Source organism: Rhinatrema bivittatum, chromosome 4 (genome assembly GCF_901001135.1).
Source record: "Rhinatrema bivittatum chromosome 4, aRhiBiv1.1, whole genome shotgun sequence".
Lineage (NCBI taxonomy): Eukaryota > Metazoa > Chordata > Amphibia > Gymnophiona > Rhinatrematidae > Rhinatrema > Rhinatrema bivittatum.
The window spans coordinates 304247128-304260037 of NC_042618.1; the positions used below are offsets into that span (position 1 = coordinate 304247128).

General features: G+C 44.6%; 1 protein-coding gene across 1 annotated transcript in view; it reads left to right on the plus strand.

Moving 5' to 3' along the window:
- Positions 1-12910, plus strand: part of DNAH9 (dynein axonemal heavy chain 9) — a 1128006-nt gene that overhangs the window by 74535 nt on the left and 1040561 nt on the right. The window contains exon 4 of the mRNA XM_029600235.1: positions 12004-12134. Coding sequence (XP_029456095.1) covers positions 12004-12134 — 131 coding nt within the window. The remainder of the gene's footprint in view (positions 1-12003; positions 12135-12910) is intronic.

Here is a 12910-nt window from a genome sequence, read left to right on the forward strand (position 1 = left end):
GTATTTTCAAATCCCCCAACCTCCAAGTTTGCCTCATCTACTACGCCCCCCCTGGCCTCCTAGAACAAAACCCCTCCCTACTCATTGAACTTGTATCCAAGAACATAAACTGTGAAAAGCCCGCCATACTTCTGGGAGACTTCAATCTCCATGTAGACTCCTCCCCCCACTCCCCCTCCTGTGAAACCATCCTTACGGCCCTCCAAGCCCTAGGCTTCACTCAAACCATCTCAACCCCCCCACACAAAATGGGACACACCCTTGATCTCATTTTCACCAATTCCTATATTCACGTCCCTTCTCCCCCCTACCTGCACCCCTGTACCATGGTCCAACCATGCCCTCATTGAGACCCGCCTCACCTTTGACACATCCCTCTCCTGCAACCCCCCTCTCACCAACACCTCCTTCTCATACCGCAAAGCATGCTCATCGGATGAGCTCTCCACAGCCCTCTCCGACTCCCTGTCTAATCTCGACCTCTCCTCACCTGACACTGCACTCACATCCTGGGTCAAGACCACCCAAGACATAGCTGGCAAAATCTGTCCCCTTATCACTCGACAACAATGCCATCCCCCCACTCCAATCATAAACCCTGTACACTACTGAACTACACAATCTGAAACACGACCTTAGAAAGAAAGAAAGAGCTTGGCGTAAAGACCCCACCCCACAGCGCTCTATCTCCTATAATCCCTCCTACACACATAATCGCATAGCCATTCAAAACACCAACGTGACTTCTACTCCTCCAAAATCCACCAATACACCTTCAACCCCAAAGCCCTTTTCTCCTACGTAGCAACCCTCACCAACCCCCTCACCCCCAATGTTTCTGAAGACGACACCAGCACGAAATGCGAAGAACTTGCTCTTTTCTTCCACAATAAAATCGCCAACATGCTCCTCCGCTTTCCCCCCACAACCCCCCAAACCCCCCACCCCCTTCACAACCCACCATAATCCCTCTCCCCTCAACTCCTTAGAACTCACCACACCTAAGGAAATTGAGGCTATAATTAAAAAATCTAAGCCCGCATCCCAGCCCTCTGACACTATACCCACTAAAAATCTCATTTCCATCCCCAATACCATTGCGTCTCCCATAGCTGACCTAATCAACTGCTCCCTCTCCACAGGCTCCATTCCTGACCCCCTTAAACATGTGATAGTCAAGCCCCCCTGCTCAAGAAGCCCTCACTAGACCCCAAAGACCCTACGAACTACCGTCCCATCTCCAATCTTCCTTTCATTTCAAAAATCATGGAGAAGGTAGTCAATACACAGCTCACGACATTCCTTGAGGACTACAACATACTCCACACAGCACAGTTGGTTTTCGCAAAATTTGAGTACCAAAACCCTCCTCCTATCCCTTACAGACTTCCTCCTCACCGGCCTCGACCACGGACACAATTTCCTCATTGCCTTCCTCGACATATCCGCCGCCTTCGACACTATAAGCCACGACCTCCTCATTGCCCGCCTTACCGACATTGGCATTTCTGGTACTGCACTCCTATGGTTTAAATCCTATCTATCTACAGATGCTTCTCTGTTAAACTTGGCTCCTCTGAATCCTCACGCTTCACCCTCACCATGGTGTACCCAGGGCTCCTCCCTGTCCTCTACAACTATTTAAACATTTACCTACCTCCCCCCCTCTGTCATCATTCTAACAGAAGTTGGACTCAAATTCTATATTTACGCTGATGACGTCCAGATCATTATTCCCACCCGCGACTCTCTTGCCGCTACTCTATGTTTCTGGGAAAACTGCCTTTCTGCCATTAACACCTTACTCACCTCAATGCAACTTGCCCTCAACTTTACCAAAACCGAACTACTCCTCATTCACAACCACCACACATTTAAACTGGCCACTCCCACTGACCCTCTGACCGCTTCCCTCCTCTCGCAACCTTCAGTTTGAAATTTAGGGGTCCTCATCGATCCTCATCTGAACCTCAAAAACCACATCACCTCTGTTATTAAGGGAGGTTTCTACAAGCTCTCGGTCCTGAAAAAGCTCAAACCACTCCTCCACACCCACGACTTCAAAACTGTCATTCATGCCACACTCACATCTAAGCTAGATTACTGCAATTCCCTCTATCTTGGCCTTCCTTATTCCACCATCAGACCCCTCCAGATTCTGCAAAATGCTACAGCAAGGATCATTAGTAACACACGTAAATCTGAGCACATTACCCCTGTCCTTAAAAGCCTACACTGGCTCCCCATCTCCTTCCGCATCCTGTTCAAAACCTTCACCATCTTACACAAAGCTATCTACAAACACAACTCCTCCTGGCTCAATGAACCCCTCCAACCCTCACAATCCTCCCACCCTACCAGAACAATCCACAAATGTACCCTGCTCATCCCCCCCTCAAAAAAGCCCACCTCTCAGTTACAAGAAATCGTGCTTTCTCTATTGCCGGCCCCACGTGCTGGAATGACCTACCACCCAGTCTTCGTATGGAACCCTGCCCTCTCAAATTTAGAAAACTACTAAAAACGTGGCTCTTTCATCAAGCCTTCCCAGATTAACCTCCCTTGACTCCCCTGCTTCCTCACTACCCGGTATACGTGCCTTGTATATTTACCCCTTGTATAGTCACCCCTTGTATATTCATACTCCTTTAACAATAATAATATATTTTTCTCTTGAACCATAGTTAACCTTGTTACTTATATGTTTCTGTTCCTCTCGTTTCTCTCCTCCTACTTGTTGGGGTCTCCTCCCAACCCCCAGTTACTCTTAGTATCCCATCTCCCCCCCCCCCTGTTATTTGTAATTTCCACCTTTTTGTTATCATGTAAACAGACATGATGTGTATTTTAATGTCGGTATAGAAAAATTGTTAAATAAATAAATATCTGGCTATATTCTGCCCACCACTTATCTGGCTAAGTACGTATCCCCAGAGCTGGTGCTAGCTTTTTTTGCTGCCCTGTGCGAACAATTACTGCACTGTCCCACCCCCCCCCCCCCCCCCACCTGACTCCCACATCATTCACTCTGTTCTGCACCCATCAAAAAAAAGCCCAGCTCCCTCCAGTAATCTATATTTTTAAAAACTGACACCCCCCTAAATGGAATCCATGGTCAAGGGAAGGGTATGAAGTACCCTAAGTAAACCTTACAGCCTTGTGCGCTCATGCACACCTACCCACCCTCTACAGGCGCATGCACAATTCAATTATGCATTTATAACAGATTTTACATGAAAAAAAATAACATTCAAAAGAACACTCTTCTGAGGCAAAATATCACTTAGTGTGAATATTATATTTACATGCACTGCTGTGGTGCCAACCAGAAAATCCTGCAAAAAAAGACACTTGGAACTCCTATAGAATTACACTTTTTGTAATGTGTGCTGGGTGTGGGCTTGACCCTCAGAAAGCCATGAATAAATGGAATTACCATTACAATATAGTAAACCTCCCATACAAAAACAACCTTAACTGCCAGCAGTCAAACAGTAACAACCTTATCTATGAAAAGGTAAAACTGCACATATTACATCAGGCCCTAGGACACCAATGCACTATCTATTAAGAAAACCGAACAAATCAGCTGCTAAGATCACTACAGATAAATTATATGGTAGCACATGGAGAACACAGCCCTTGACCAAATATGTAATAAAGAGATCAGAAAGTATAAATAGAAAGATGCAGAGAACTAAACTGGAACCCACAACAGCCTCTATAAGCAGAGCAACAATGGAAAAACAGAAACATTACTGTTCTTCATAAAACATTAAAAAAAATAAAATCAAGAAATATAAAACAATCATAATAGTAAAATCATAGTCATAAAAAGAATAAATATTTCAAACTAGTTAACAAATAGAATATCCCAAAATTCCCAAACACCAATAAAATAATTCAAACATCTGATGAATAAAAAAAATTCAATAATTAAAATGTTCTAATATTTCCCAAAAAAAACAAAATATTTCAAAACCGTAGAAGCATCAAATTACACACAATTATTAAAACTAATAAGGATTAAAAAAAATCTCCTGCTCTCCATACCATAGGATTGTTTGATTTCCAGTCACCTTGAGATTGCTGTGGATGGGGGGAGGTAGGGCCACACAAACTTATCTCACTCTCTGTCTCTCACTCATACAAACTTAGTCTTTTCCTCACAGACACCTGTGTGTGTGTGTGTGTGTGTGTGAGCATGCCTGTGAGGACCTATATGTGATACATAGGCTTTCACAGGCAATTGCACACAGGCTTTCACACACACATAATATAAACACAAGTTCTGACATAGGCATACACTCAAGCTCTCATACAGACACACAAACATACACATGCACACAAGCTCTGACACTTGCAAAGCTCTCACATAGACACACACACATGAGCACCTACTTGTACACACAAGCTCTGACACACATTCATTCACATGCACACAAGCTCTACACACACGGGCACACACACATGTGGGTTTTTTTCTCCACACCATGGTGGCATAGGCTCCACTGTGGCCCCCTCTGTTCTCTTCCTCTTCACTTTGGGCCATGGTGGAATGAGCTCCACCACGGCCCTGTGGGCATCTGTTCCTTTGGCTCTACTGGCCTTTCTGCAAAGGAGGGGGCAAGAGCTGCAAAGCTGTGAGCGCAAGCGCGCAGCGTAAAGGGGAAATTGCTGCGGCCTTTCTTCATTTTTGGCCACCAGTGGGTTGAGCTCCTTCGGCAGCCTGCCTCTCTGAGTTTTTTCATTTTTGGCTGCTGGCGGCCTCTCTTGCTGCCGCCGCTCCCTCAGGTGTGCGTTCTCATGCAAATGCACTGTATGCACACCCAGTCGCACTGGGCCTGCTTATCCCACTAAGTAGTGACTGCTGATCGCAGCCAGATATTCATCCACCACCAGTTAGCCAAATAAGTTGCTACTTATCCGGCTAAGTAGTGCTTTGAATCGATAGTAATTTTTGTAGTTTGTTTTCCGTCGATAGCAGGCTGATTTAGCCATGCTGTATGGGAGCATGTCGTGACCCTCGTAGGCAGAGCTTCACTCAGTCACAGAGCTTAAACGCTGTGCGGTGTGTTCCCGCGCGAATTAGCTATCTCCTCCTCAGTCTTTTTTTCTGCAGGCGGGCTTTTTTCTCTCAGTGAAATTTTTTCAAACTACGGTTTTTTCACAATTTTTTCCATCTCAAATGGCTCCGAAACCATCGTGTTTCAAATATTGCCAATGCAGTACAATTATGTCCATCACGGATGGACATAATTACTGCTGTATTTGCCTCGGGCCTGATCACGACCAGGGATCTCGACGTGTTTGTGGACAGATGTGTCCCCCCCCCCATCCCCCCCCCCCCCCGAGTGCGCGGCAACGAGTGGAATGAATGGACAGGCTTAGGACATCGGGCTCGTATGCCCCGGTGCCGTCGATGCAGTCTTTGCCCTGCCGGCTGAAGAAATAGACGCATCAGAAACGGGCCTCCTCCCTGGGGCTACAGGAGAAGCCACATTTGGAGCCTAGGTCTACCTCACCTGCAGTGCCCAAGGAAACACAACAGGGGTCGAAAACTATTCCCCCTAGTGCTAAAAAGAAGTCTTCTGCTTCATCCGGGTCACAGGGACCTGTCCCCGGCTCTTAGCACCTCACGGCGGCATCACCGTCAACACACATGACCCATGATGTGCCATCTACAAAACCATCAAAGCAAAATGTGCCGTCCTCTGTGCCATCGCATGCTGAGCCATCTTTGATGCCACCGAAGCATGATGACACTGGGCTGCCATTGTGGCATATTCCATGTTCCCCTCATGTACCACCATTAAAACACAAAAAGAAGACTCATCACTCCAAGCATCTTCCGGCGCATTCCTCTCCAGACTTGTGCCGTACTTACTCATTTCATTCATCAAAAGTACACAAACACTGTGGGCACAAAGAACGGCCAACAACATCATCTGTGCACTCTAGTCACTCCTCTTATTCCTGAGCAACATACATAGACAAGGATGTTGAATTTTTCTCTGACCCTCCTTCTCCTCCTTCTAAGGCGAGTTCTCACAGTGCCAGGTCCATTTATACAGATATGTCCTCTGTGTCCAAGCGGAGAAGCCATTCTCCTGTCTTACAGGAACTATTGTTTAATAAACACAGGCCTTCAAATATTATTCCACCGTCCAAACAACCATTAGGTGCACATGCTCATGACATCTATTAGCAGCATTGCCTACCCGCCCACCTTCCACAGGACACCAAACGCCGACTCATCAGGGCACCTTGGCATCAAAAGCCATGTCTAGAATATCTCAAGCTCTATCTACCTTCTTCGCAGATCTAGAATCCATAGAAGGAACAAATATTCCACCTCATGATTCTCCGCCACCATCTTCCCCTCAAGGGAAATCTCCTGCCACTCCACCAGGAGAAGATATTCCTACGGCTCCAGGTCCAGAACTCTTATAGCCCGGAATCACCAATTGCATCGGCCTAGTCTCCCAATTCTTCTACGGGCATGCTGTCTGACTCACTGGACACCCTCCCAGAACCCTACCCTCCACCAGAGGACCTCACATACTCTAAATTTGAGAAAGTGGGGGCACTCCTCAATGTAGAGACAGGGAAAGTGTCTGACCCCCGTACGGAAACTCTTGGTATATTGAAAATGTTAGATATGCCTCACGAACCTACTGCTTTACCACACATGCAGTTTTAGAAAGCATTTTTCAAAAAATGTGGGAATCGCCTTTTTCCACCCCTGCCACGTCTAGGAAAACGGACTTAAAATTCCATATGAGGAACTCATCGGTTTACAGCTCAGTTTCCTCACAACTCAATTGTTGTAGAATCAGCAATGGCTAAGGCAAAATGTCCTAAACTACACGCCACCTGGTAAGGACAATAAATATCTGGACTAATTTGGATGGAAATCATATCATGCAGCAATGTTATCCTCCAAGATAAGTACTCATCAGTTTTATATTACTCAATACCTCTTTGAGTCCTTGCAGAAATTACGACCACTCTGCCTCGCAGAGGACAATTCATTGCCACAACCCTTTACAGATATAGTAGAAGGCGTGCGTCATTTACTACGCTCAATTTATGAAAACTTTGACACCTCTGCAAGAACCTCCTCAGCAGCAATCGCTGCTAGTCACCTAGCTTGGCTGCGTGCTAGAGCGATAAGGGACGATGTCCACAAAATGTTGGCCGATATTCCTTGCAAAGCACAACACCTTTTTGGAGATCAATTTGCAGAGACTGTTTCAAAATTAAAGGAACAGAACTTAGCAGTAATGTCTCTGACCTTACATACGGATTACAACTCTACGTCAAAAAAGTACAACCAATCTTATCGGCATAGACCATTCACGAGGTCAATACCGGCCTTACTCCTCGTTCAGGACACAGCCATTCATGCAGCCAAGGTCGTCGTCTTCTCAACCTTCGCAACCTTGTCAAGGTCCATGACAGCAACGACCTTCTAGACAGGGCTCAGTGCCCCCACAGAAACAGCCTCTGGCTTTTTGAAGCCTGCCAAACCATCATCACTGCTAAAAATAGGGAGATGCCTACAATACTTCCACAACAATTGGGTATCCATCACTTCGGATCGCTGGGTACTGCAAATTATAAAGGAAGGTTACCAATTCTTCAAGGATTCGAGCATCAGATACCAGCTTTAAAAACAGAAGTCTCGGAACTCCTCTTAAGCGGATCCATCCAACTACTTCTAATTCATCAGATGGATCAAGGATTCTATTCCTAATACTTCCTCATTCCCAAAAAATCAGGTGGCCTTCTTCCCATCCTCGATCTTCGGAACCTCAACAAACATATCCAAAGAGAAAAATTCAAGATGACCTCTCTCAAGAACATATTTCTTCTTCTTCTACAACGGAACAATTGGATGTGTTCCATTGATCTGAAGGATGCGTACTCTCACATACCCATGCACCCGTCGTCCTGGCGTTTCCTGTGTTTTCGCGTTCAGAACACTCATTACCAATACAAAGTGCTACTGTTTGGCCTTTCCTCAGCACCCAGAGTGTTCACTAAATGTCTAGCAGTGGTGGTGGCTCATCTCAGACAACAGTCAATCCAAATCTTTCCTTACTTGGACGATTGGCTTCTAGTAGCCTCAAACCCGGTTACACTCAAAGCCCATACGGCTACTGCACTAGAATACCTTCGAAATCTAGGATTCATCAACTATGAGAAATCTCATCTCTAGCCCACACAACTACTGCAGTTCATTGGAGCAGTGATACACACTGTATGCAACAGAGCTTACCTGCCTGAAGACAGGTCTCACACCCTATTGGGACTAGCATAACATATGCGCAGTCAAACACATTCCTCTGCATGACATGTGCTCCAACTGCTAGGCCACATGGCAGCAGCCATTCATGTAGTCCCGCACACAAAACTACACATGCGACAACTACAATGGGGCCTCAAGCACCAGTGGAGCCAATACAAGCAACCCTTATCAACACGGGTAGAAATTACCACAATGATGAAATTAGACATTTGATGGTGGCTCTCCCACTCCAATCTCTCTGCGGGTGTCCCATTCCGACGCCTTCTTATCAGATGATACTAACCATGGATGCCTCCCGGAAAGGCTGGGGAGCACACCTAACCTAACTAAAAACTCAGGGTTTATGGTCCCCAGAGGAATTGAAGCTGCACATAAATCTACTCGAACTACGAACAATCTGGAAAGCACCCCAAACCTTCTCCACTCAATTGGTGGAGAAATGGCTCATGATTTATATGGACAACCAAGTAGCCATGTTCTACATAAACAAAGAAGGCGGGTCTGGTTCATGGACTCTCTGTCGCGAAACCCTTCGCATATTTCACTGGGCAGAGACGATGAACATGTCTCTCCAGTCTACCTACCTACCGGGACTGACAACACCACAGCGGACCGCCTCATCAGAATCTTCCATCCCCACAAATGGATGCTCAATCGGACAGTGGCTGCAGATCTCTTTCACGAATGGGACTTTCCCACTCTCGACCTTTTTGTGACAGAAGACAATCGACAAGTTCTCCGCTTTTGCTCAATCTATCCCAGCAAACTTTGTTACGCTCCGGATGCGTTTCTCATCCCATGGACAGAGGGCCTGCTGTATGCTTACCTTCCCATTCCTCTTATTTCGAAAACAATTAAAAAATGTATTCAAGATGTAGCAGACATGATTTTAATAGCCCCAGCGTGGCCAAGACAACCATGGTATGCCTATCTCCTTCGTCTGTCCATTGCTTCCCACATACCTCTGGGAAACAATCCTGACCTACTGACACAGGAGGGAGGCTATCTTCTCCACCTGATGCATCGCTCCCTCCACCTGATGGTGTGGAGATTGAACGGCAAGTATTAAGTCACCTTGCACTCCCAGGTCACACAGAGGATGTTCTTATTTCTTCCAGATAGCCTTCCACTAGATGTAATTATAAAGGGAAATGGCACCGTTATTCCCAGTGGTGCACTCATAGGAAACATAATCATTTCTTGTCAGAGGTGTCGGAGATTCTTCACTACCTACACCACCTCTACCAGTCTGGTCTCGCTACATAGTCTGAGTTCATATCAGTGTGATTGCTGCATTCCATCACACTGACAATGGGGTTCCAATTTTGTACCACCCTTTAATCTCATGTGTGGACTGTTGCACTTACAACCACCATCGCTAAAGCCTCCAGTCCCTTGGGACTTGAACGTCATTCTAGAGCAATTAATGTTCTCTCTTTTTGAACACCTGGATACTTCCCCCATCAAATACCTGACCTGTAAAACAGTATTCCTTGTGGCCGTTACATCAGCACGCAGAGTCAGCGAATTGCAAGCCTTAGTGCATTATCCTCCATACCTAGAGTTCTTTCATGACAGTCACCCTTCTACCTCATCAGATGTTCTTACCCAAGGTAGTATCAGCGTTCCACTTGAATCAAACAATTACCCTACCAATTTTCAAACCAAAGCCACATCTGCACGATAGGGATCACCAATTACATTCACTGGATTACAACAGGCTCTAGCTTATTACAAACAGAGAATGGACTCCCAGACTAGACCTTCTCAGCTTTTCCTGTCCTTCAATCCAAATTCTCTGGGACAACCAGTTTCCAAAAGAACAATCGCTAGCTGGTTGTCCCAATGCATCCAGTTTTGCTACACCAAGCATTCCATTAAGTTGGATAGTAAACCTAAAGTGCATCAGATTAGAGCCACGGCTGCATCGGTGGCCCACCTCAGAAAAGTGCCTCTCTTGGACATTTGCAAGGCAGCAATGTGGTCTTCCTTACACACATTCAAGTTGCACTATTGCCTACAACAGTCCACTTCCGATGCTGCACTAGGTTCCGCAGTCTTGTCAAACCACCACCACTGATAAGACTGTCTATTACCATAGGGATGGCTGTCCTGAACTTTCTTACAAGCACTAGCAAGACATCATCCATAGCTTGGGACTCCCATACAGCATGGCTAAATCAGCTGCTCTCGATGGGAAAAAGCAGTTTGCTTACTGTAAACGGTGTTTCCGTCGATAGCAGATGATTTAGCTATGTGTTCCACCCTCCTCCCTAGATAGACAATCAAAATAAATAAAGAAATACGAAAAAAAGTGAAGACTTTTGCTACTACATTCTATCTTGGCTACAAAGAGACTGAGGAGGAGATGGCTGATTCGTGCGGGAACACACCGTACAGCTGCACAGAGTTCAAGCTCTGTGACTCACTGAGGGAAGCTCCGCCTACGAGGGTCGCGACGAGCTCCCATACAGCATGGCTAAATCATCTGCTATCGACAGAAACACTGTTTACGATAAGCAAACATGCTTTTTAAGCAGCATAGATAAAGACTGAAGTGAAGTCCATCTGTTTTGGTTTTGAATTTGCATTCTCCAGAACAGTTGTATATATCCCACACACTGGTAGCTGGTCTGCAGTTTGAGAGACTTGTTCTTGATAAGCCCCTCATGAGGGAGGATATATCAACTTCCATGGCTGTATTACTTGCACCTTGTATTTTTGGTTTGTTTTTGATAATTTATCTTATAGATTTTTAATCTGATTATATATTAAATTGTTTATTTCCTAGTTTTTGTATTTTATGTATTGTGCATATTTGTGAGCCACCTAGAATAGTAGTAGGGTCAGATTATAAATTTTTAAAATAAACCTTCCCCTTGTGCTTTTTTTTTTTTAAGCTAATATACATTTACTAAATGTAATTAAAATCTAATGCTAAATAATGGCTCCTCTCAAGAGCTGTAATGATTTTCAAGTGCATTATTTGATAATTGGGCCAAGGAGACCCTAGTTGGGATCACACTCCATCCTATACTGTACTTGTTCTTGCTCTTGGGAGAGGGAAAGAGGCCAAAAAATAGTATTTTTACCAGCAGGTTTGAATAATTTAGTATGTCAATCTCAATTTGAAATTTGAAAATGACATATCAGTAATGGAAGGATTCCTTTATGATTACCCTTAACGGACAGCATGGGGCTAAATTGCATGGAACAGCAGTTACTACCTTAAATTGCTGGGCAGACTGGATGGACCATTTGGTCTCTATCTGCTGTCATTACTATGTTACTATGATTAAAGATAAAGCTAAGGTCTGAAATATGAATAGACCCTGAGACAAAAGTGTGGGAACAAAATCATTCTCTGACATTTTTAGCTTTTATTAAAATTTAAAATTATGAATAAAGAGAAATATTATTTGTATTTAAATTGCTAAGTGGTGGTTCTGCTCTAAGTAATTGTACTGTACCCTGGTGTAGGGTTGGAAAACTTCCATCAGGACTTATTTGCCAGGAATGAAATGCACTCATCTTGTACTCCTGACACCCATTTTCCCAGTTTTTTTGGTTTGTTTTTTTTTTGGGTGAGGGTATTCGCAGAATTGACAGTTCTGCACATTTTTTTTTTAGTGTCCCATTTATATAAATATTTTATTTGTTTTTTTTCATTATTATATTCATTACTTTAGATATGCTGACCTGGAATGTATCTACAATCAACTAAAAAGTAAAAAAGTTAGGAAGATGGCAGAGCTCTTGGAAAGAATGGAGAGCAGCTATTTCCCAGCATTCAAAGCCATGTTCAAAGATGTTGTGGCAGGTGAGATCTTGAATATCCACATTGACAAGTCAGGTCATAAAAGAAGGCTGTAAAGGCAATGTTTGGGGTATAGGGCCATATTTAGGGACACAGTGGTCAATCAGGCTGTAGAAACATCTTCTGGGACATAGTGGCAGGGGAAACGGTAGCATCACATTAAAAAAAAAAATACAGTGGTGGGTGAGTCACTAGATCTAAATTAGAAGAGGATGTCCGAGATCTACATTTGTTAACATAATAGCAGAGAAGACTTTTTTGGGGTGCTGATGGGGGTAGGTTGTGCCACTTTGGGGGAGACAGGGTGGGGGCGATTGTAAAGTCAGATTCTGGGGCACAGGAGAGAAGAAGTTTTAATGGTAATTTTAAAATTGGTGCACATGTGTATAGGGGCGTGCAGCCAGATGCCCTGAAATGTTATCGTGCACAAGTACATGTGCGTTTTATAAAACAGGCCGGGTATGGGTATGGGTATATGTGCTCCTCATTTTTGAGTGTACACGCACAGCAGGGCAATGTCAGCTTTGAAGCATGCAAGTAAGGGAATTTTATAATAGGTGCTTGTCCAGGCCATGACCAGTTTCACCAGTTCGCCCACCACTTTGCCCCATCTATAATGTAGCTAGGTCCTCAAGACCCACCTGATTCTTTAGCCTGCACTCCCTCCAATTAACCAGGATCCCTCAAGCCCTTCATATCTGGCTAGAAATTTGTATTCTGACTTGCACCTTATCTATAGCAAAGTAAAGCTGAGCTGGATGCATGCATATCACTTGGTC